The following is a 24,500-nucleotide window of genomic DNA, read 5'->3' on the forward strand; positions in this document are numbered from 1 at the left end:
AAAAATTACATAGATTCTCCTCAGGAGATATATACATATTTCAGTAGCATTTTTTTTGGTCTCTTTTTTTTTTTCGGCACATTGATCGACAGGCAGCTTTCGAAAGTGGAATTATCTAACCTAACTTAAACTAACCCGACCCAACCAAGTGATCACGTAGGTCCCCCCCCGCTGCGCGGTGTCGAGAGCTTACGAGTGAATGTAGATGTAGATGCCTTTTAGTCGCGATTTGTCCTTCGCGGAGCGTGTACGTGTTGCGAAAAAATTATCGCAATCGACTTAATTTTTTCTCTATTTTTGTCGATTATCAGGCGACATATTACTTCAAGAGGTGATAACAAAATGCCGTATCGCGGAAAATTGCGACTGCTCGGTAGAGCGTGTCTGACCTTTGGGAAGAGCGAGGGTAACCCGAATCTCGCCGTCGTCGTCGCCAGTAGAAATTTCTCCGCAAGCCGCGCGCTCGATATGAGGTAAGCATAACCCTCTTCTCCCCCACTCCCCCTCTTCGATCCAGCGCCGTAATTCGATTGGGCGTCAATTGTTTTGCCGGCGAATTTTTCACGCATGAAGAAAAGAAAAAAATGATAATTTCAATAATTTGAAACATCTAGATAGGAAAAACAACTGTACTTTCTGTCGTTTTTTTTTATTTATTGGTTTTTTGTATTTATCGTTGTCAAAATTGTGATTTAGTCGTTGTTATTATAATTATTATTTATTATTATTTTTATAATTAAAGCTGAGTGATTACCTGTGAAGCGAAATTTGACATTCGAATCTCGGAGTCTCAAGAATAAACAAATGTTCGAAACTTCGAGAGATCGAAATTTAACATTTTATTAATACGTTTCAATGTTTTATTAATAGTATAATATTAACTATGCTTATTTATGTTATTGTTACTTAATTTTAGGTTCGAATTTCGGAGCTTCAAATAAAGCAAAGATAAAAAAATTTTCAAAAATTTGAAATTCCCGAAACTTGGAAAAATTAAAATTTAACATTATTAATAGTATAATATTAACTATCCTTATTTGTACTATTGCTTCTCAATTTTAGTGCAGATTCGAATGTCAAATTTCGAAGATAGCTTCAAAGATAAAAAAATTTTCGAAAATTTAAAATTCTTGAAACTTCGAAAAATCAAATTTAATATTAAACATTTTCGAAACTTGGAAATACTTTTGAAATATTTTCGAAACTTCGAAACGATCAAAATTTAATATTATTAATAGTATAATATTAATTATTCTTACTCATACCATTGCTTCATTTTAATGATTCTAAAATACTGCGCATTGTCCTCATTTTGATCAGAATTTTTATATATTATTTATTACGTGTTAACACGAGAATATGCCAGTTTGCGTGTAACTCGCTTAACTTGTGTGACTTTTCTAACATAGTTACTTTTAGACCGTTTCTATAATTTGTGCATTCTACTTTATGTGTATTTAACTACTTTATGTGTATTTAATTTCGTTTATATAAATGAATCTTCTTGCATAGCAAATAAAAAATCATATAATTATTAAATTATATAATTATTAATATAACAATATTGCGAAAGGTCTATATTTATGTTTTTCCATTAAGAATCGCGTCCCTCTTTCTCGCTTGAGTTTTTAAATTTAAAACTTTTCTATATTAAATATATAATATTTCATATTACATTAATACTTTAAAATTATAATTTAAAAATTATAATTTAAAAAATAGTTACAAATTGTTACAAAATAGTTAGAAATAACGATATATTTTTAAGCATATGTATTAATTAATTCTTTTTATTTACAATATTTTTAGCATTTTCTGAATTCGCCAGAAATATATTTTTCAAAGCTGTGAAGCTTATTCTAAGAGATCTTAAATGAAAGTTCAAAGTTAATTTCGAAGTTCTCCAAAACTGTAATTCTTCAAAATTGTCAAAAATTAACAGCCCTAATTATGATCCTTATGTGCTAAATTATCCAAATGCGAAAATATCATTTTTCTCTGTCGAAAATCATACAACAGATTGTGTCTATTAATTTTCTAATGTTAGTAAAATATAATGCACTTTCTAATATTAAAAAATACTATTTTTTTACTATTAAAAAATAATAAATTTTGAAATGTTAATTTAAAAAATATCTTTATAGCACTATAATATTAAATCTTGTTTCGATTTCGAAATGTATCTCGACGATTATTACTATATTTTGAAAATAAATCAAATACACTCGTTGATGAAATTATCGCATAGGTAATTTCATGTCAAATTTTCGCATAACTTCAAATAAGTATAACTTCATCAAAAATAGTCGTATTTGAAATTTTTTTTTTTCATTCTCAAGCTTAAAAAACCTCTATTTTAAAAATCATTTGTCAGATTTAAAATTGATCCACCCCCCCCCCTCTCGTCATCTCCTTAAAAATAAGGACGTATTTCGTCTCCAAAAAATTGGATAATTTGACGCATTGCACGGAGTGAAATAAATTTTTTTCGCAAATTTCATGATAATCATAAAATAAGGACTTTTATGTGTGAATTTAAAAAAAAAATGAAATTTGTACGATTTTTGTTCGCGGAGTTACAACACATCAAAATTTGAAAAATTTATCAAATGATTTTTAAAATAGAAATTTTAAGCTTGAGAATGAAAAGAAAACTTTTCAAATACGATCATTTTTGATGCAGTTATACCTAGTTGAAGTTATGCGAAAATTTGATATGAAATTACTTATGCGATAATTTCGTTAACGAGTGTATATTGGCAAACGTATGTTTCGATCTCTTTTGGATCTTTTTCAATATCTCAACGATTGATACAAAATAATATGACGCGACATTACAAGGGCGATTAGATTATAATGGAAAAGGATAAATAAACATATTAAACGGTCGAGAAATGATAAAAAATAAAAAATTTTTAAAAATATTTTGAAGTACTAAAAAACTCCTACATATAAAATTATGCTATTATCAAATGAATCATTTTTATTTTTTTCTCATTGTTGTAGAAATGTTTCATCTTGCAGGAAAACGATATCATTATATGTATAATAAAATTCACCAAAAAAAATTAAAATTTTTTCTTCTTATCATAAAATTAATAAACTTTCTCTGGGATATAATTTATTGCTTCTTTATTTCTGTCTGCTTTAGTAACCGCTACTTGCTTTCGTGAAACAAACACAAATTGATAAAAAGAACATATATATATTTAGATAGTTTCAGATCACATGTGTGCGACACATAAAACTTGATTAATTCTATTAATTCCCACTTCGATAGCAGATCTATTTCGATTACGATATGGCATTTTATTTTATTTCATTTTCCCAGGTTCGTTCAATTCACAGGCAAGAACGGGGGCCCTCAACATCTTGGGGTCCAGCTGAAACAGGGAGGCGATATCATTGCCGTATCAGCAGTTGATTCACGAATTCCAAATACGCTGAGAAAGTTCCTCGAGGGCGGTGACGACCTTCTCAAAAAGGCTAAAAGGTAGGAGAGTGGTTTGAACAACTGAATCCTTCGATATGTGCCAATCGATCACAGATATGTCTGTGTATTACGCGATTTCTATTACGAAAATATTTACTATTTACTATGATTTGTAACCGCGATAGCAGATAATCAGTCTTTTATCTTGGAATTATGATTAGAACTTTGATCTGCCCCAGTTATATTGCAAACTTTTCTTTGAACTTTAATATTTCAAGTATAACAATTTAATATTTCAGTTATATAATTGTTAGTTCCCAGAACATGAAATTCATAATGACATCATTATGACGTTATCATGATTTTATTTATCACTTAAACAAAAATGATTAAAAAATGAGTTAAAGATGACAAAAAGAATAATAAATTTTTAAGTTCAATAATCGCATTATATAATTTTAAAAATATTATGTTGTTTAAATATAATTAAAATATACATGAATAATTAAATGAACAAGTAATTGCGTAATATATATATATATATATATATATATATATATATATATAAAATGATATTATTATGATTGATTCTTAAGATTTCATACGCGAAGTATATATATTCTCCAACAAAATTCGCTAGAATTGTTTAATATAAAAAATAAGTCACCAAAACATTGTCAAAAGTATATCAAATGCGATCATTATGATATCATTATTTTTCTAAAATGCCTTTTAGGTGACTTTTAGGTGACTTTTAGGACGTCATAATGATGTTGTTATGAGTTTCATGTTCTACCTGGTTGAGTATAATTTCATACTCAATAATATAATTATTTAATACATAACAGTTATATAACATGTAACAGTTATATTGTTAAGTGGGAAATTATAACTAACAGTTATATAATGTTACTTGGTGTTTGCTGGGATAATAATATGATATGTTACACATCGGGTGTGCGAGGAGAAAAAATTACCTGATCTTATCGTGAACGTTTGTTTCATCAGGGATGACCATATCGACCTAAGGAAGGCAGTAGAGAGGTTGGTGGCTTTCGGAATTCGATTCGTGTGATATAGAGTAGTTAATTTTCTCTTTTCTCCCTTCCCTTATCATGTTATATATGGTATATACATTCATGCACACATTACATGTGATATATCGTTATTCTTTTTCAATCGAAAATTCCATGGAATTTTATATCAAAAGCCGCACCTTCGTTACATCAATTAAGCCTATTCATCGAAATTACTCACTTTATATATCCAATTTTCCATTCATTATTATTTAATATAATTATTATTTAATATTCATTTTTTACTAAGCAAATACTTAGATAAATTATTTGCACAATATTTAAAGTACTCAAATAATTTTCTGTACCATCTTAAGGCACAAGATCATCCATGCTAGACGGATAATTTATGTACATGAATAATTTTCATTATATCGAAATAAACGCTTATGCGTACATAATTTATCTTTGAAGTTTTTGAATGTGTAATCGCATGGTATACAAGGTAATTGACATGTTACGACGACGATTACGTAATAATAAAATTTTGCATAATGAGAAAATCGCGTCCAAATCAGATTGCTGTTGATTATCAATGATTTGACAGTCTAATCAGATTTATTAATTGAAAAACCCATTAATGAATTAAATCCGTATTGGACGTAATCCAATTTAAATGGTCCGTAAATAGATTGGAAAATCAGCTTAAACAAAGTGTATACTCTCGAGAAAAATCTGAATTTTTCAGGGATTTTCGTTTTATCCTGAAAAATCGGAATTTTATTGGGACTCGGAAAATTTTTTAAAAATTGCTTCTTTGATAATTTTTTTTATATTGCAAGTGGTCAATAATCTGTTAGTACTGCTACTGAGATCTAGTATATTATTCAATACATAAATTAATATTTTATTTTAAAAAATATATTTAATAAAAAATATGGAACTTTTTAGATTTAAAATATATTAAAATGTTTTATTTATGTTAGGGTATAAGAGTTCACGCACAATAAATATACTTATTTTAAAATTGCATTTATATACAATAATATTTTAATTTTATTTAGAATTTTGAAAACTATCTAAAAAATCATAGAATTTTCACGGAATTTATTTCCAAGATTTAAATATACACTCTGTTAACATTTCTTTCAGAATCATTATTCGAATCTCGTGAACGATTTGTGTATACTCTCCCGAGAGTAGCCCAACAGATTGGAAAAAAACCGAATGTATCTTTCTCGATGAATAATTATAAGTGTGTCTGTGGGATTATTTTCAATCATTAGTAGAAAATTGCTATGTGTCACGCGCGTTATCACGTGGCATCTCATATTACATAGTATTGCATGTTTCCTGGCTGTTTGATTTATCGATTTCAATTAAATCTTGTCAAGAGTCCACTGTCTCCATCGATTGTATCTGTTATTTTGTTTCCAATATCGTATCATTGAAAAACTTTAGAGTTTTTTCTATAACATATCTTTACGTTCAACAATTGACAACAATCTTACCTCAATTTGCAATCGATTCTGAATCAGATACATTTGATATAAACTGACGCCCCTCTTGTCTCGCTGCCAATTGGCGAGTTTTCAAGATTCTTTGGTACAATTGAAAAATTATCAGTGAAAACAATAGTATTTCGAATGAAGCATTATTTATAATTGTTTACTTTTACACAGACTGTATCTTCCGTTTTAAAAAAATTAAATGATTATAGCGTGTTTTTCTCTTCTCTTTATTTTAATTTGATAATCTATCACGATGACATTTGACATTTAAATGCAACTGTGACAAACAATAAAGATGCTAATTCGCTGATATGTGTGTAGAAGTTAAAATTGCGTGAGTCACAGATGCAAGCATGACATTTCTGTGCAAAGAATTCCATTTTATTTATAATAGATATTTTTTTTAATTAAAAAATCGCACATTTTATATTTTTTAGGTGTAATGTTATAATAATTTAGCCTTGTTAAAGCTATTGCTTGTACTTTAAGATTATATGACGAGCTGTATAATTTCTGAACTAGGGGATTACAAACTATGAAAACTAAATAATTAAAAAAACATATACACACAAAAAAATTATTATATTTATAAATTATTATTGAGCTTTTATATATATTGTAGTTCTAGTTCTTTTCCAGAATTGTAATCTTTTACAGGAAGATTTGAGCAATATCCCTTTAAAAAGCAAAATAAAATATGTAGAAAAAATTGATGCAAAAATATTATTATTTTTATTTTTAAAAATACGATCTTTTGATTTGTGATAAATATTGTTATTGATATGTATTTGTTAAGAAAAATCAAAAGATGATTTCAGTGATAGAATTCGTATAGGATGTACCAATTATCTAAAAATTTAAGTTAAATGAGAAAAATCGCTCATACAGCACGTCATAGTTCATACTTGACGAGAATTTAAAACCACTCACGCGATGTTACGTTTCTTTACGTAATTTGGCCTCCGTAAAGATAATCTCGACAAAAAAATATATTCATATTAAAAAAAAAGAAAAAAATACTTGCACATGTTTCAATATACAATTAACCGGAAATAGCAGAGTTATAAGAAATACGTAAACCGCAAACCCGTGTCGATGGTTTATCGATTCACAGAAAATAAGACATTCTTGTTTTGAAAATATATTTAGTTTTAACATGGAAATCTTGAAATAAGATTATATTGCGTTAATTAAAGAAAAATATAATTGTTTGAATAATTGCCTATTTGAATGAAGCCATTTTATATAGTTCAATCAAGAAAAATATATTCTTATGATTTAAGATTTAATTTTCTTGAATGGAAAAGAAACAATGTTAGATAGAAAATAACATTTTTAAATCAAATATTATAATTTTCTTAAAGTAGAATTAAATAATTATATATTCTTGAGATGACATTTATAATATTGAAATAAGATATAATATTATTGAAATTTAAAATTATTAAATTCTTCTAAGAAGATTATAAATTGTTGCGTATATACGAAACAATGAACGCGATAGTTTAGGTATATAAATTTTGATTTGACATATTTTTTTCTGTTAGTAATACAAAATTAACGACAAAAGATTAGCCTCTGAAGCACTAAACTGATGTTGTTACACGGCTTAATATCGCCAGTCTTTATTTTCCCTTGAAAATGGAGGAATCTGTTTGTTAGCACACAAAGCCGCATTTTGCCTACGATTATGAGGTAATAACAAACTCATGCAAAGCAGCAAACGCACGCAAATTTCTGTGCCTGCAAATATAATGAAACTTCCCCATTTTTCCCTTTTATTCTCTATCATCTTATTTTTTTCGCGTGAGGAAAAAATATATTTAACTAAATTTTACCTCGCGTGCGAGTTGATTAACTTCTATCAGACGATTCTAATATCTATTTCTGACTCGGCTAACAATGGTTACAGAATAGTCGCCGAGGGACGGAGCATCATACCCGAGAACGATGTCAACTTTCTGGCGCCAATCACGCGTATGGACAAACTCGCCTGCATTGGCCTCAATTATAGTGGTCATTGTCAAGAGCAAGGTTTACCGACTCCGGAGAGCCCGATAGTCTTCAGCAAATTTCCCAGCAACATCATCGGGCCGCGCGACAACATCCTGCTGCCACAGATCTCGGACGTAAGTGGATGTTATCGGGTCACCTTGAAGGAGATTGCATTATTATGCGAAGGACAATTTCATTATTATGTCTGGAATTGTGTATCTTTAAGTTTACCCGAGATTATGTCACAACTTTCTTGAGAAGCCGCTTGAATACCTAGAAATCCTATTCACTTGTTCATTTATGTGTCATTCGTTCATTATGTAACTTCTTGTCTCTTTGACGCAGAAGAATTCTGAAGTAAAACAGACTACGCGATAAATAATGTTATGTAGAACACGCCGGGAATGTTTACAGAAAGTTGATTGGGAGGCCGAGCTGGCGATAGTGATCGGTAAGAAATGTAAGAGCGTCACCAATGACGACGTCGAGGACTGCATCTTCGGTTATACAGTGGCCCAGGACGTGTCAGCGCGTGATTGGCAGAAATCGAAGCGAAACGGTGGCCAATTTCTTCTCGGCAAAGCGATGGACACATTCTGTCCGCTGGGCCCAGCTGTTGTCACCAAGGAAGCGATATCTGACATCAATAATCTGTCCGTGAGAACATGGGTGAACGGCAATTTGAAGCAGAATGGCAATACCAATGAACTTATCTTCAAGCCCCAAGAAATAGTCGCTTATCTTTCGCAGTCTGTATTTTTCTAGGTGATACATCAACAACGAGCGATTGCAGATCACGCAATAACGATATTAATCGAACTTTCAGATTTGTGACACTGTTACCAGGTGACGTAATTCTTACTGGCACACCTGCAGGTGTGGGGTACACACGCAATCCACCAGAATACCTACAGGTATATCATTATAATTATATATATTATAAATAAAATTAATTGATTACACTGGAGCCTCTCAAAAAAGCAAACCGCGAAAGAATATATTGCATTCTCCATGTGCTAAGCCACTTTCAAATAACATAAATAAGGATAACGGTTAATTATTCATTAATCAATCAATTATTCTTGAGAGATTTCAATGTAACATCTCGTTATATAAATATGTAATTATATTTCACATGTAAAACGCATTTTGCCTCTTCTTTTCTACATTCATCTACTTATTTTAGCGTGGTGATGTATTGGAAACTGAGATCGAGAGTCTGGGTCGTCTGAGAAACAAAGTAATATGATCTAAGAAACCAAGTATGCCTTTGGAAAGCGTTATCAAAACTTCTTCACAAGACTGGACGTCCTTTCGGGAATCGACATTCGCAATGACGTTGAATCATCCCAAAGGCTATACGTATTCCTGTATCTGATCCAGATACAGGAATACGTATTCGAACAACATCGATGATTTCAACATGATTGCAAATGTTTATGTCGTAGGTAACAGCATCGCCATTCTTCGCTCAGGGCACAAGCGCGCCTAGCAACATTGATAACACAGCAGCACTAATTTTCTATGTGTCACGTATTTTATGTACTTATATAATTAAAGTCATATTATTCCTACTGTGTGTTTATTTTATCTCATTCAATCTAATCTTTAAATAATAATAGTTTTTTACATGTTTTAATGAATTATATTAGCAGTTGTTTTGTATTTTATTTTGAAATTTTATGTTCGATTATTATTAAACATTACAAATATTGTAAAAATTGGCACGTATATCTACAATGTATATTTAAATGATTTCTAAAGTATTCTTGGAGAATTTGAATGAAAATTAGACGAATATTTTGAGATATTTATATTCAATTGAGTGATATATCTCTACAATATTTATCAATATAAAAATAGATAAACATGTTTGTAAGTAATGATAAATACAAGTAGTGATATCTGATTTCACTTTTGTTTATCAAATAATCCTCAAAATCATATAAAATGATTTAGATGAAAGAATAATCAAAGAATGTCAACATTATTGATTACTTTTTTCTGTTACCTCATATAAATATTATTTATCAATTATATTATTTTAAAATAATATAATTTGTACCACTAATATATGTGAATTTTTATGACAATCTGTTTCTTAATAAATTAGATTATAATATGAAATTTAGTTGTCATTGACTTACATGTACACAGCATCAAATGCAATCTAAATATATATAAACGATATAAAGAAAACTTACATTTATTTAAGTTACGATATAAATTATGATATTAATTTTACACTGTCATTTTGAATATATTCATTATACTGTTCTGGAATGCCTTTAAACATTTTTATTTTGGCTCGTATTTGTTTCCAAGTCAATTGATAATGATTCTTCTTATCTTTTGACATTGCCTGTAAAGAATATATATAGAAATAATTTATTGTATTATTAACAGTAATGATTTTTCAACAAAAAGTATTTCACCTTGTAATCTTCGCCGTATCTTTTAATCAAATAAGTTAAAAATTGTGCCTGTCCTTTCGGTAACTTGAAAAAACGCTCTCGAGGTTCTTTCGCTTCAGCTTCCAACTTCTCCATCACGTGATTTTTTATTGGAGCTACATCTTCAGCATCATGATCCGACAAACTCTCATCTTCCTTAACTATTCTTCTGGCTTCCTCCAACCTTTCACGCTTCGTGTTAGGAATTTTTACCGTTTCATTTGAATCATATGCCAAACCCATTTCCTTCAAATTGACTCGCGTAGACTTCGTACACGTCCATGCTTCCTTTATCTGACTACTAATGATATTAATAAGAAATAAGATATTAATTAATCAAAATTCTATCTAATCTCCCTCTATACAATTTTAATAATTATTATATACTTTAATGAATGATTAATATTTATTATATTAATTAGTTGTTTAATTGTGTAGAGTTTAACATTTAATTATTATTAAATATTTTAATATCATAACAATTTTCATATACATCGATAATATTGTTGCACATTCTGAGTTATACATAAGTTAGGTTAAGAAACTCACCACGAGATATTTGGCAGTTTTCGCAACTTATTTCGCAGCCTCTTTCGACTCACATTCGGATTGAACTTCTTCTTACGTTTCAGCTTCCTAATTCTCTTAATCTTCATCCTCCCGATATTCCTAATACGCGCTCAATGTTTATGACTTCGCACGTGTGTGCATGCGTATGCACCGTGAATCAGTAAAGCGGCCTTTTCATTGACGCTACTTTTTAGCGTCAATGAAATTGCACCTTACAGTTGGCAGCCCTACGAGATAGGCTGTGCAGCACTGCGCGTATATAAAATAAATTTGAAATCGCTTCTAGCCTAACCATCTTCACGCGATCGACTTTATTTGAATTGCACGGCATCGCATCGAATTATGATGCGGCGCCGATTTGTTCGAACGTAATTCGGGGCATCGCGATGCTGTATAAGCGTCGAATAAGCACGAATTGTTACGCAAATATGATAAATCACATCTACTCACCGTTTACCGGCTGTTCCACAGGCCGCTCCATTCGCTCGCCTCAGGACGTCCCATTCCGATCTTGATGCACACGATATCATCAACGCGAACGCGCGACACTTTATTCGGCACTCCCGATATTCGCTCGCATCCGATAATCATCATCAAGGGCACAAATAACGCGACGCGACTTCGCTCCATCTTCGCGATCGCGCTATCACTGAACTGTGAAAAATAGCTGTCGCGCACTTTCACCGACATATTATGAAAGTCGCGCGATCATCCTTGGACACTTTCGACGCTCTTTCACTCGCGATATTCGTTTAAAAACGGTTAAAAGACGCGAAAAATGCGGACGTACGACGATCCGTGTAACTGCGTATGACTCCGATTCACGTATGACGCGTATGACGTAGCAGTCACACGCCAACATGGCGGCCGAACCAGTACGCAGAAACGAATGCGCAGTGGTTCGGCCGCCATGTTGGCGCGTGACTGCTACGTCATACGCGTCACTGCTACGTCATACGCGTCATACGTGAATCGGAGTCATACGCAGTTACACGGATCGTCGTACGTCCGCATTTTTCGCGTCTTTTAACCGTTTTTAAACGAATATCGCGAGTGAAAGAGCGTCGAAAGTGTCCAAGGATGATCGCGCGACTTTCATAATATGTCGGTGAAAGTGCGCGACAGCTATTTTTCACAGTTCAGTGATAGCGCGATCGCGAAGATGGAGCGAAGTCGCGTCGCGTTATTTGCGCCCTTGATGATGATTATCGGATACAAGTGAATATTGGGAGTGCCGAATAAAGTGTCGTGCGTTCGCGTTGATGATATCGTGTGAGTTTGTGCGCATAAAGATCGGAATTGGACGTCCCGAGGCGAGCGAGTGGAGCGGCCTGTGGAACAGCCGGTGAACGGTGAGTAGATGTGATTTATCATATTTGAGTGACAATTCGTGCTCATTCGACACTTATACAGCATCGCGATGTCCCGAATTACGTTCGAACAAATCGGCGCCGCATCATAATTCGATGCGATGCCGTGCAATTCAAATAAAGTCGATCGCGTGAAGATGGTTAGGCTAGAAGCGATTTCAAATTTATTTTATATACGCGCAGTGCTGCACAGCCTATATCGTAGGGCTGCCAACTTTAAGGTGCAATTTCATTGACGCTAAAAAGTAGCGTCAATGAAAAGGCCGCTTTACACACTGAAAAAGTTGAAACTGTTTGAACTTTATTTTATTGACGCCATATCTAGAGAAAGTCTAGTGAGTTTAATTTGCCGCTGGTTTCTAGCGTCAATGAAATTGTACCTTAATGTGCAACCAGAGAGAAGACTGAGAGATGTCATGGCCTGCTTTTAGGCGATCCCTAAAAGCGATACTCCCTCTATGGATATTGAAAACGTGAACATGAACTACAAAGCCAATGTCCATGAATGTTCTCAGAGGGTAATATATAATGTGCACAATTTCTGGTTTTGTTCCGTGCTATGTGCACGAAACGCCGGTAGTTGTATAACAAGATACTTAGTATGTGAATTGATAGTAAATAAATTATTCAATCGTGAAATATACTGTAATATTCAAAGATAAACAATAAATAAAGAAATAAATATTTTTCTATATTCATTGTCATATTTATATCTTTTTATTTAGAAACACAAAATGCCTGCTGTGGACTAAAAACATTTTTAATCATATTTCTTCTATAAATCTTCTTAATTAGCAGTAAACTGATCTTTAATATTTATTAATCATTTTTCGAGATCGAAGGAGGAGATAATTACTCCTTTTTTTTGCCGGATAATTACCGGCAAAAAAGCGTGAAATATCTACGCTCATTTAATAACGCTCGTTCGTTAAATATTGAATATAACTTTATTTTAATTGAAATAAAGCCAAATTATTACGAATTTCTATAAATTATATTTTATAATAAAATATAAAATTAATGTGTGTATTTATCATATTACAAATTATTTAATTAATTAATCATTTGGCTTTATATTAAGTTAAAGTAAAGTTTAAAAACAATATCTACAAACAAATTCTACGATGGATGAGCTATTAAAAAATAAGTGCGTATTATAAAAATAAATTAGCATCAAAAATTGATAAAACTGATAATTGTTAATGCGTGTCTTTTATTTAATAAATTAGAAAAAATCTTTACAAAAAAATCTTTTCTTGATCTTTTCTTTTTTTAATTAATATTTCAATATATTTTCGCAATAGGTGTAAAGCAATAGGTGTAAGTTCGAAAGAACTTATGCTGCTTAGGTGTAAAGCAATAGGTGTAAGTTCGAAAGAACTTATTAAGCTTATTTAATTTAATTTAATTAATTTAATTTAATTTAATTTACTTTAATTTACTTTAATTTAACTAATTTAATTTAATTATTTAATTTAATTTATTTTATTTAATCCATCCTAGCTCATCCATTTTAAGGCAACGGATTTATTTACAATCTATCATCTACATCTATATCTACACAGAGAAAAATATCATTCTACTGCCAAGAAAAGCGATTACTCAGTTTATTTTTCTTTTTTAAGTAATAGTTTTCTTCAACAAAAAATATATTCTTGATAATAATTTTAAAATATACTCATCACAAGTGTAAGAAAATCTCATCATCATGTACTCAAAATAAGAATTTATTTTCTCTTCAAGAATATTGTAAAATTGTATCAAAGCAAAGTCAAACTTACTTTACGTCAACTCTTGTAGTAAGCAAACCAAATTTTTGTTTTAATTTAATATTCTTGACTAAAATACTGCACTTATTAAAATTCAGAATATATTCAATTAAATTTAATGCTTGTGGTAAACTTGTGATATATTTGCAGTGATATATTTATACAAACTTATGATATACATAAAATAAATAATATTTACTTGAATACAGTATACATTTTTCTCTATGTACATCTGCAATCTGTACCAATCCGTTACCTTAAAATTAAATAAAAGTTTTTTTCACTCACCGGCACTGATGCGCAACAGCGGAGTTGTTGTTATCGAAGCTAGTTGTCTGTAACATACAAATATAAAATTCATTTATAATAATGGTAATGCAATTATTAATGCAATTGTTATAATAACAAAATGCAATTAATATTTTAAAAAATTTTTATTGCACGGCATTTTATATCCAATGTGTAAAATTATAAATTTTTGAAACTGTTTTTTAAATAGAAAGTTTTATATGACTTTTATAAAAATTTTTTTCTCCAATTTTCTCTTTAATTCATTTAAATAATAAGACCGAATTATTATGCGTACAATTTATACCAATTGACATATAAATAATAAATATTCACCATCAGGTTGCTCCGCCGATGCAAGATGCCTCTCCCAGGCCTCCTCCTCCTCTCATGTTGTTAACGCGCGATACTAAACGGCACTCCCGCACTAATTCGGTATGATTAAAAATTTGGTCGCGCGATGTACATATTTAATATACATATATATACTTTGTACGACACTCCCGGTTTCGGAAAACGCGACGACGCGAGAATATTACAACGCGAAAACGCGGTAACGAAGCGACTGCCGTCCGCGGCACGTTAACGGCATCGACGACGCGAAAGGGTACTTAGCTTCCCATTCAGGCACCTTAAGATTTATCATAAATAGAAAAATTTAAGATAAATCTAAAGGTACCATCCAAGTACTAAGCCCTCCCACCGCGACAAGGTGTACCCCATGGGAGGGTTATATTATATATAATTTTATATATAATATATTTTGTGAAATTTATTTTGTAATTTACTATATAAATTTAAATTTGCAAATATAAACGATAAATAAAAATATAAAGGATAAGAAAAAATATACATAAAGCAATGTTCAAAATAATTGATTTTAAAATTATTGCGCGCAATTAATTTTTACATTTTTACTTTTAAATATATATTTTAATATTATAAATTCTGTAATTACAAAATAATTTATAATTTTTAGATATAAACGTTTAGTAATACGATAAATAAAAAATTTTTAGATATAAACGTTTAGTAATACGATAAATAAAAAATTTCTATCTTTTTATACATGAAATATTTAAATAAATATATTAATATGAAATGTTTTATAAAATATAAGAAGTATCTGAAAATATTAATTAATAAAAAACTTTATAAATGTTTTATAAATGTTTTAAAATAAAATGGAATATTTTTTATAAGTATATGTATTATATATGTTACAATTTAAAATCACTATTAAATCACTATTAAATCACAAAGAAATAAAACAAAACGAGAAATATAGATATTTCGAATATATATACTATTGATAGATAATTTATATATTGTTGCATCCACGGAACGATATATATCGAACGCGCGTGACACAATCGGCATACGCTGACGCTCGTGCACTCGTAAATAGTAACGCGATTTAAAGATCACAAATAGACGCGGATCCCCACAACTTGACAGCTGGGCTCACAATCAGACTCTCTAACAGTCGTTGTTTATAACAACATCTATACAACGCGCACGGCGATCTTCTTCGAAAGAATTCAACGGGACGGGACGCGGGAACGCAACAATATAATAAATAATGAATGTGATAAATAATTTATATTAATGACTTACATCATATCGTGTTGATCCACTTCCAAAACCTCCTTTTTTCTTTTGCTTTCTTCGCTTTTTTCTCATTGGCACTTCAATCCTCGTTGCACTCATTTGAATTTCTCATTGCACTTACACTCATTCACGAAAAGTTCCTCGTTGTACTTGTAACTGTGTTCAGAAAAAGAATTTGATAATATATGATACGTCTCACATCACTACTTCACTGCTCAAGACCCACTGAGCGAATGATCGTAAGTCAGAAATATTATCGCGGTACTGTTTATATTGCCAAGGTTGACTATGTAGAGAAAGAATTTGATAATATTGTGTCTCTTACGTCACTACTCAAGGTCGCTGGGCGAATGATAATAAACCCATACACAGCTTATAAAAAGAGAAAGAGGATAGAGCCCATGTTACGAGTCATTAAACAGTTAAAAATTTATTACTTTTTAAATTATAAAAATATCCACGAATTTTTTGCATCTATCTTAAATCAATTATATACATCAATTATATATATCAATTATATACAGCTTTGCAATACAACAAGTAAAGCTTTAGACAATTCTTAATCTTTATTGATAAATCTACTCAGTTGAATTAGCTTATGCACATTGATGACTGATGTAGTGTAAAGATATGAAATGAGCATAATTTCGATTCAATTTCGACGTAAATGATTGAAAAAGATTCATCATTATTATTTCAATCACTTTTATTTCCGCGACCATTCGTATTCATTGATTCGTTAAATAAAAAATCTTGTTTGTACAAGTGTGTCAGCGAGTTTACGCTCATTCAAACCGACGAGCGACGAAGTGATCCCGTGGGACTTCCTTTTAAGGCTGGAATATAATTTGACCGATTCTAATCCAAGGCGACGTATTCATAGCGATATCAAGGAGGATTTGGAAGATATCACAAGAGAGATCATGGCTTCCATTAATTTCTAGTCGCGGCAGCGCGGTCGGATTGTCGAGGAACGATCGGCTCTTTATGGATTTAGAAGGGTAAACTCTTATGGGGCCGACACTATATTAGATCTTCTATTAGTTTATCGGAAGGGGCAGGAAAGTCACTCTTCCCGTCAGACGACACATTTATCTCCATCAACATTTCACTGGTATTCTCATCGATATTTTTATATTCCTATAATTCTTTCTTGCTTCTTTTTACAATTATATACATATTAGAATTTTATAATCATGAGTAAAAATATTCTTATAAAGTTTCTAATACATCTGGCTATTTTAGAAAATTAATCAATCTATTTTATATTCACATGAGATTTTTTGCATTTCATGTTAAATAAGAAAATTGTATAATATATTTAAAGATAGTAGCCAAAAAGAAACATTGTTACATTTTGGTTTTAGTCGTGGGGTTTATATTATAATGTGTCGATGAACTATCGGACGCTCTGAACTTCGGTGCCAGAATATTTCGTCATTATTTAAGTATTATAAATATGGAGTGCGAGATTGTGTGAGACGAACAAATAAAGATTAATACAATCTAATGATTTACTGCGGCAAAATGTATATAACGTATCAAAGCTTTGATTGAGAGCGCAAAGTTTTGATTATAAAGATATTACGTATAATGATATTCGGAAAGAATAGATCTGGAAGAGTCAATGAAAATCACCAAAGTCACAAGTTACATGTTAGTAGATTTTTATGCAAAATAATTTCCATTTTTCGTTGCTAATTTATGTAAAACTATATTATTCTTTATCGTCAAGCGATCTTTTTTATCGAGCAAAAAAATTGCTGAAAATAAATTGATATACTTTTTCCTATGTATTGATGTATTTTTACAGTTACAATTGTCAATACTTTTAGGAATCAAATGTAATCACACATACATTTTATAAAATCAGCAGCTTAGAAAGTAAGTTTGAATATTATAAATAAATGTGATATTATAGTGCCTTTTATAAATTTTTTTCGTAAATTTATATATTATTAATCTGGAAATGTAGATACTTTTAAATTATCATTCTACAGTCAGAATATAATATACGCTTTATTGAAGAAAATTCTTTTGTTAATAACATCATAAAATTAATAATATTCTCTCCTCCTTATCACTCTTCAAAAATAAGATATGATATATAAATATTATTGACGATATTTTCTTACATGTTATTATTTGAAACAAAAATTTAATTATTTAAACTGTTTATATAAGTGTTGAAATATAGATATTAATAAATTTTATTTTAAATAAATTAATATCACATATAATTAATTGTTAAAAGTTTATTGTATGTAAAGTTCGAGAAGAAATACTAAGAGATTTGCTAGCATACTATCGGAACAATAACTACGATGGACTGCTAAAGTTGCATTTTTTCGCATTTTTTCGTTCTCCATTTTTTCTTGTAATAGTATAAATATCATATAAACATACAACTAATTAATATTTCAGAGGATATTCCATGATTATATTTTAAATGTCCTTTGGAATTTCATCTCTCAACTTTTGTGTCTGAAAATTAAAATGTAGAAAATTGGTGTGCATATTTATTTATTAAATTGCAAAACTGTTTATCTCAAGAGAAATATCTACTAAAGATCTTTGACGTTGTAAAAGCTTTATACAACATTCTTTTAGATAAGTTAAAATCATATAGAAAAGTTCAGTTTCTGTAAATTATAGCAATTTTTTATCGTCATTCCAAATTTGATATTAAGAAATTAATCATTTATCAATCTCATTTCTGAAAGAATGTCTAGAGATTATAATTTCTAGGAAACCCTGTAATCGGAAGGAGGTCAAACTTCAGTTAAAAATAAATAATCGCAAAAAAACGGAGCTAGAAAAAAATTGATCTCGCGTTAGCTCGAAGAAGCGATAACTTATCGAGCTTTTGAATAATGTTTGAGAAAACAGAGGAAAAGCAAATAGCTAGAAACACAGTAAATAGTGATAATTGGTAATATATGATTTATTTATGACAATAGAGATAGTAACAAAATATAACTTTTCATGGTGCAACATATCACATGAGGAAAAGTTGATTACTTTTCTTCGTGTAGTACGTTGCACCATGAGAATTGAAAACAGGCGATTTGGAGCATATTTATGAATCATCAATTATCATTATAACGTTTGTGAAGGTATTGTTATATATTTTATCGCATAGATTGTATTGTAAGTGATAACTTATGAACTTTTCGCGAATAGCATTTAAGGAAATGGAAAATGAATAATGAACAGTTAGAATCGCAATAGATAATGGTAACTTATAAAACATGACTTGTGAAAAATAAAAATACGACTTTTTTACATTGCATATATTCAGAATTGACATTGTGATTTAGAATACGTGAGAATATAAATATTATATAATAGTGTTTTTGTATTACACACAATGTTTATATATCACAATGCGCGATTAAAGCATATTGAATAATGCATATCTGATAATTCAGCGAGTAATGAATATGATTACCGGTCTAGTGATGGCTGAAAATGTTTTTTCAAAGGTTCTAAAAGCTAATAAAAAATAATCTTTCTTTCTCAATTAATAATATTAATAAAATTACAAAATTTCTTTTCTCTAAAAAATGGAGATGCAGCAGCACATTGAGATGTTTGCTTTATGTGGTTTCTATAACATTCATGTAAATAATCAATCTTCATCAATTTATCTTTGTTATTATTATTATCATAAGATCTTGAAAATTTTACATATAAAGAATTTTATATTCGATTAAATTTTCGAAAGAGATTGATAACACATCTTATGTTAATCAATGTCTCATTATAAATTTGTCTTAAAAAAAAAGACTTCGTTGGTGAGAATGTTTTATTATGTATTTAGAAAGGCCCTAGAAAGGCAATAATAACTGATTTGTTTAATTTTAATATTTTCGAGTCTGATATTTTTAATAATTTTATCTATAAAGTTTTCCATGAGCGGAACTCATGGAATGTACGAAATACACGAGACCAAATTATAAAACCAAGCGTGAAGGAAAGACAGGCTCGATCCGATATTTATTACGGCATTGATAGATAATAACGCATCGCTTAAGCTCGTTCAAGGTCGTTTGCTCTAGACGACGCATTTATAAGACAAAATTTCCGCGCAAATTCTTAGTGCAGTCATCAGCTCAATCACGCGTTACACTCTGCAAAACACGCGAGGTCATCAACTTCGAACAAAGAGCGTCTCGAACTAACGAAATTATTCGAAAAGTCGTTCGAAGAATTGAAAATTTTCCAAATAATCACTTGCTTATTTAATTGTGTATTATTGGTGCTCATATCCACAACAAACAAACTTCAATTCCAATATTATTAGTGTTGCATCAGCTCAGGAGAGCGAAGAATATTTTTATTTTGCTGTGCAATATTTTCCGGAGGGAAAACCACTAGAATGGAACATTAACTTTAGGTTTCTAAATTTATGAAGAATAAAATCAAGCACACAATTTTAGTTCCTTTCTATAAAGTCGAGCAATTGTTTCATCAGTGATCCCAAGAGTCGAAAAAGCGCAGTTTGCACTAATTACTTCGACGCAATCTTGGCTGTGAATAATCAATCGTTGAACGATGAGGGAATTGTGGGTGATCTTATCCATTTTGACGGTCCTAGCTATCCGCTCGCTGGTAGAGGGGAAGAAACTCACAGAATGCGAGGTCGTAAAAGAATTGGATCGAGCTAAAATCAGCAAGAGCCTATTCAGTAATTGGGTTTGTCTGATAAAAAGCGAAAGTGGGATGGATACGGCGCTAATAACTGGTCCAAAGGCAGCATCCAGTTATTCCTTCGGCATCCTCCAGATCAGCAGCCCCAAATGGTGCACGAGAGGACGTAAAGGTGGCATCTGTAACGAACGCTGCGAGGATTTTCTCAACGACGACATAAAGGACGACATCGCGTGCGGAAAGAAGATTTTCGATCAGGAGGGATTCAAAGCATGGGACGGATGGATAAAAAATTGCAAAAATAAGCCGCTCCCCAATGTGCCTTTCCCACCTTGCACACGAAGAAGAAGAATGGTGCCTCCAGTCGAAGTAATCGATGCTGCGCTTATATGATTGGAACAATTCGTTTGATGCACTGATACACGAAACTCGATTTTATTTCAACGCACTGTATGCTTTGCTAAAATGTTGCATGTGTATGAATTACTATTATGTAATCATTATACGTATACTTTCGATAATTTTTCGTATAATCTGCATAAGAATTTACAATCGTAAATACAATTTCATATAATATAATTCATATAATATAAAATAGTCATAATTGTATTATATTTTACAATTAAAATATCAATGTTAGATTATAATTAAAATACAATTATAACTATTTACAATTTAAAATTTACAAATTTATGATGCTATCAAATTATTATATCGATGTTATTAAATATTTGAATAAATAAAATATTATTACTTGATATTGATAGCATTAACATTTGAATTTAATATTATATTTGATTTAATACACATATATTTTTAACTTTTAAAATAAAATATAACATGTTATGTTATGTTATTTCTTAAACGTTAATAATTATAAATTTGCAATTTCTTTAATATTTTTGAAGATAATTTTGATAATTTAAATTTCATTTTTAAAACGTTTTTATTTTTAAAACATGTTATATTTATTTTTACAACGTTTTTAAAAATAAATTCAACTTAATTAAAATAATTTTAATTAGGATTAATGGAATATTAAAAGAAAGAATAAATCTAATAGCCCTAACAATCCTACTATTACAGAATTCTAATGATTTTAAGAGCCCTATCAACCCTAATATCAATAGAAGAATTCTAATGATTTTACTTAATAGCCTTAACAACCCTACTTCCTGATTAACTAAAATTATTCAAAATTTGAGGAATCTATCTCTAATCATCACCTCACCTAATCATGTATATATATATTTTAGTCACGTGCCCTAACCGCGTGCCCTAACCGCGTGCCCTAACCGCATACCCTAACCGCACTCTTCAGGCCAGTTGAACCTATCTTTCGTTGATCCAGGCCACTTTTTTTCTCGATCTCTAATTAGAGATCGAAGAAAGACATAATTACTTCTTCTTTTGCCGAATAATTACTGGCAAAAGAGCGTGAAATATTTACGTTCATTTAGAACGATTGTTCGATTTCACGATCGCTCGTTAAATATTGAATATAACTTTATTTTAACTGAAAAAAAGCCAAATTACTACAAATTTTTACAAATTTCTATAAATTATATTTTATAATAAAATATAAAATTAATATGTGCATTTATCATATTACAAATTATTTAATTAATTAATCATTTGGCTTTATATTAAGTTAAAATAAAGTTTAAAAACAAATCTATCTACAAATAAATTCTACGATGGATGAGCTATGAGCAAACAGAAGATAAGTACGTATTATAAGAATAAATTAGCATCAAAAATTGATAAAATTGATAATTGTTAAAGCGTGTCCTTTATTTAATAAATTAGACAAAATCTTTACAACAAAATCTTTTCTTGATCTCTTTTTTTTTAATTAATATTTCAATATATTTTCGCGATAGATGCAAAGCGTAAGTTCGAAAAAACTTATTAAAATTATTTAATTTAATTAATTTAATTTAATTTAATTATTTAATTTAATTTATTTAATTTAATTCATCTTAGCTCATCCATTTTAAGGCAACGGATTTATCTACAATCTACAATTTACGTCTACATCTACATGTGCAATCTCTACGAATCCGTTACCTTAAAGTTAAATAAAAATTTTTTTCACTCACCAGCACTGATGCGCAACAGCGGAGTTGTTGTTATCGAAGCTAGTTTTCTGTAATATACAAATATAAAATTCATTTATAATAATGCTCACAAAATGCAATTAATGTTTAAAAAAATTTTTATCGCGCGGAATTTTATATCCGATATGTAAAATAATAAGCAGATATAACTTAATTTTATATGACTTTCATAAAAATCTTTCTCTTTAATTCATTTAAATAATAAGATCGAATTATTGTTCATGTATAACAAGTTAATGATTTATAACAATTAATATATAAATAATAATATTTACCATCAGGTTGTTCCGCCGGTGCAGGATGCCTCTCCCAGGCCTCCTCCTTCTCTCATGTTGTTGGCGCGCGATAACTTTTAACGACACTCCCGCACTCGCGAGCGATATTTTTATATCGCTATTTTCGTTATTTTATGCGCGATACTGAACGGCACTCCCGCACTATTTCGATGCGAAAAAAATTTTATATTTGATCGCGCGATGTATATACTTAATATGTATATATCTTTAATGGCACTCCCGGTTTCGGTACGAGAGAAAATCCCATTTTACTTACAAGAATCCACTTCGAGCCAACAGGTCGGGAATGCAACGATACAACGAGCAAGAATTAAGCCCAAACCGGAAAGAAGACGAAACGATTGACAGAAATAGAGGAAAATGAAGTCCACCAACTTCTTTTCGCGCATAATTATCCTATCTCGTATCGAACCTGGACCCGCTAAGCACGATTTCAGGTGCTCCGCCCGGACATATTAAACCTCTCGCGGTTGCTATATGCTACACCAGGCTAGTGGATGGCAAAAGAAGAGGATACCTCCATTTTTTAAATGCTTACATTTAGCAAATGGGGAGGCAACCCCTTTTACCGAGCGAAAATCGTTCGCCTAGGGGAATCCACTCGATTCCTCGACAGGGTTAACACACGTAATGCGTGTGGCTGTAGAGTAGACGAGCAAAGAGAAAAGACTCATTGACGACCATTCCGAGCAATCGATCGAGTTCTAACTAATTTGGGCCAAATCACTTGACAAAGCACAAAGCAAGAGTGTACATTGCCGAGCAACGTGTGCAAATTCGTACATCCCAGTTAATTGGCATTGGAAGTAGAGACTCGTGACAATAAATGAAGTTGGGATTTTATATGAAAAAGTCCAAAAGTTCCGCGAGAACGCGACGACGCGAGAATATTACAACGCGAAAACACGACGCGTTGACGAAGCGCTTGCCGTCCGCGGAACGTTGACGGCATCGAAGACGCGAAAGGGTACTTAGCTTCCTATTCAGGTACCTTAAGATTTATCATAAATCAAAAAATTTAAAATAAACCTCAAGGCACCATTCAAGTATTAAGCCCTCCCACCGCGACAAGGTGTACCCCATGGGAGGGTTATATTATATTATATATAATTTTATATATAATATAATATATGTAATTAATATATATAATTAATTTTATAATATACTATATAAATTTTATAACTTATAAAAATATTAATGACTTACATCATATCTTATTGATCCATTCATTTCCAAGACCTTCTTTTTTTCTTTTGTTTCACTTTGTCCTCATGGCACTCCAATTCTCGTTGCACTCATTTGAATTCCTCCTTGCACTTACACTCATTCACGAAAAATTCCTCATTGCACTTGCAATTGTGGTTAGAGAAAGAATTTGATAATATATGGAACGTCTCACATCACTACCTCACTGC

At 30.7% G+C, this 24,500-nt stretch overlaps 3 protein-coding genes across 4 annotated transcripts; 2 read left to right on the forward strand and 1 right to left on the reverse strand.

The window, feature by feature from the left end:
• Window positions 1–197: 197 nt before the first annotated feature.
• On the forward strand, window positions 198–9,341 carry LOC105254969 (fumarylacetoacetate hydrolase domain-containing protein 2). Of its 2 annotated transcripts, XM_011263982.3 has the most exons (7): window positions 198–473; window positions 3,332–3,493; window positions 4,442–4,477; window positions 7,873–8,089; window positions 8,370–8,704; window positions 8,782–8,869; window positions 9,142–9,341. In XM_011263982.3, exons 1-7 carry the CDS (start codon window positions 343–345, stop codon window positions 9,202–9,204), a joined length of 1,032 nt encoding a protein of 343 aa, XP_011262284.1. In that variant the 5' UTR covers window positions 198–342; the 3' UTR covers window positions 9,205–9,341. The 2 variants fall into 2 exon arrangements, with proteins under 2 accessions (XP_011262284.1, XP_011262285.1); XM_011263983.3 differs by lacking the exon at window positions 4,442–4,477 and having other exon boundaries at window positions 204–473.
• An 803-nt stretch (window positions 9,342–10,144) lies between these two features.
• LOC105254968 (nucleolar protein 16) lies at window positions 10,145–11,176 on the reverse strand. Its single transcript, XM_011263981.3, has 3 exons — window positions 10,958–11,176; window positions 10,391–10,709; window positions 10,145–10,317 (listed from the first exon to the last, which is right to left on the reverse strand). Exons 1-3 carry the CDS (start codon window positions 11,062–11,064, stop codon window positions 10,183–10,185), a joined length of 561 nt encoding a protein of 186 aa, XP_011262283.1. The 5' UTR covers window positions 11,065–11,176; the 3' UTR covers window positions 10,145–10,182.
• Window positions 11,177–20,113: 8,937 nt separating this feature from the next.
• LOC105254967 (lysozyme) lies at window positions 20,114–21,233 on the forward strand. Its single transcript, XM_011263980.3, has one exon. The coding sequence runs from the start codon at window positions 20,574–20,576 to the stop codon at window positions 21,060–21,062; it is 489 nt and encodes a 162-aa protein (XP_011262282.2). The 5' UTR covers window positions 20,114–20,573; the 3' UTR covers window positions 21,063–21,233.
• The last annotated feature ends 3,267 nt before the right edge of the window (window positions 21,234–24,500 follow it).

Source organism: Camponotus floridanus, unplaced genomic scaffold (genome assembly GCF_003227725.1).
Source record: "Camponotus floridanus strain SB8 unplaced genomic scaffold, Cflo_v7.5 scaffold29, whole genome shotgun sequence".
NCBI classification, from domain to species: Eukaryota; Metazoa; Arthropoda; class Insecta; order Hymenoptera; family Formicidae; genus Camponotus; species Camponotus floridanus.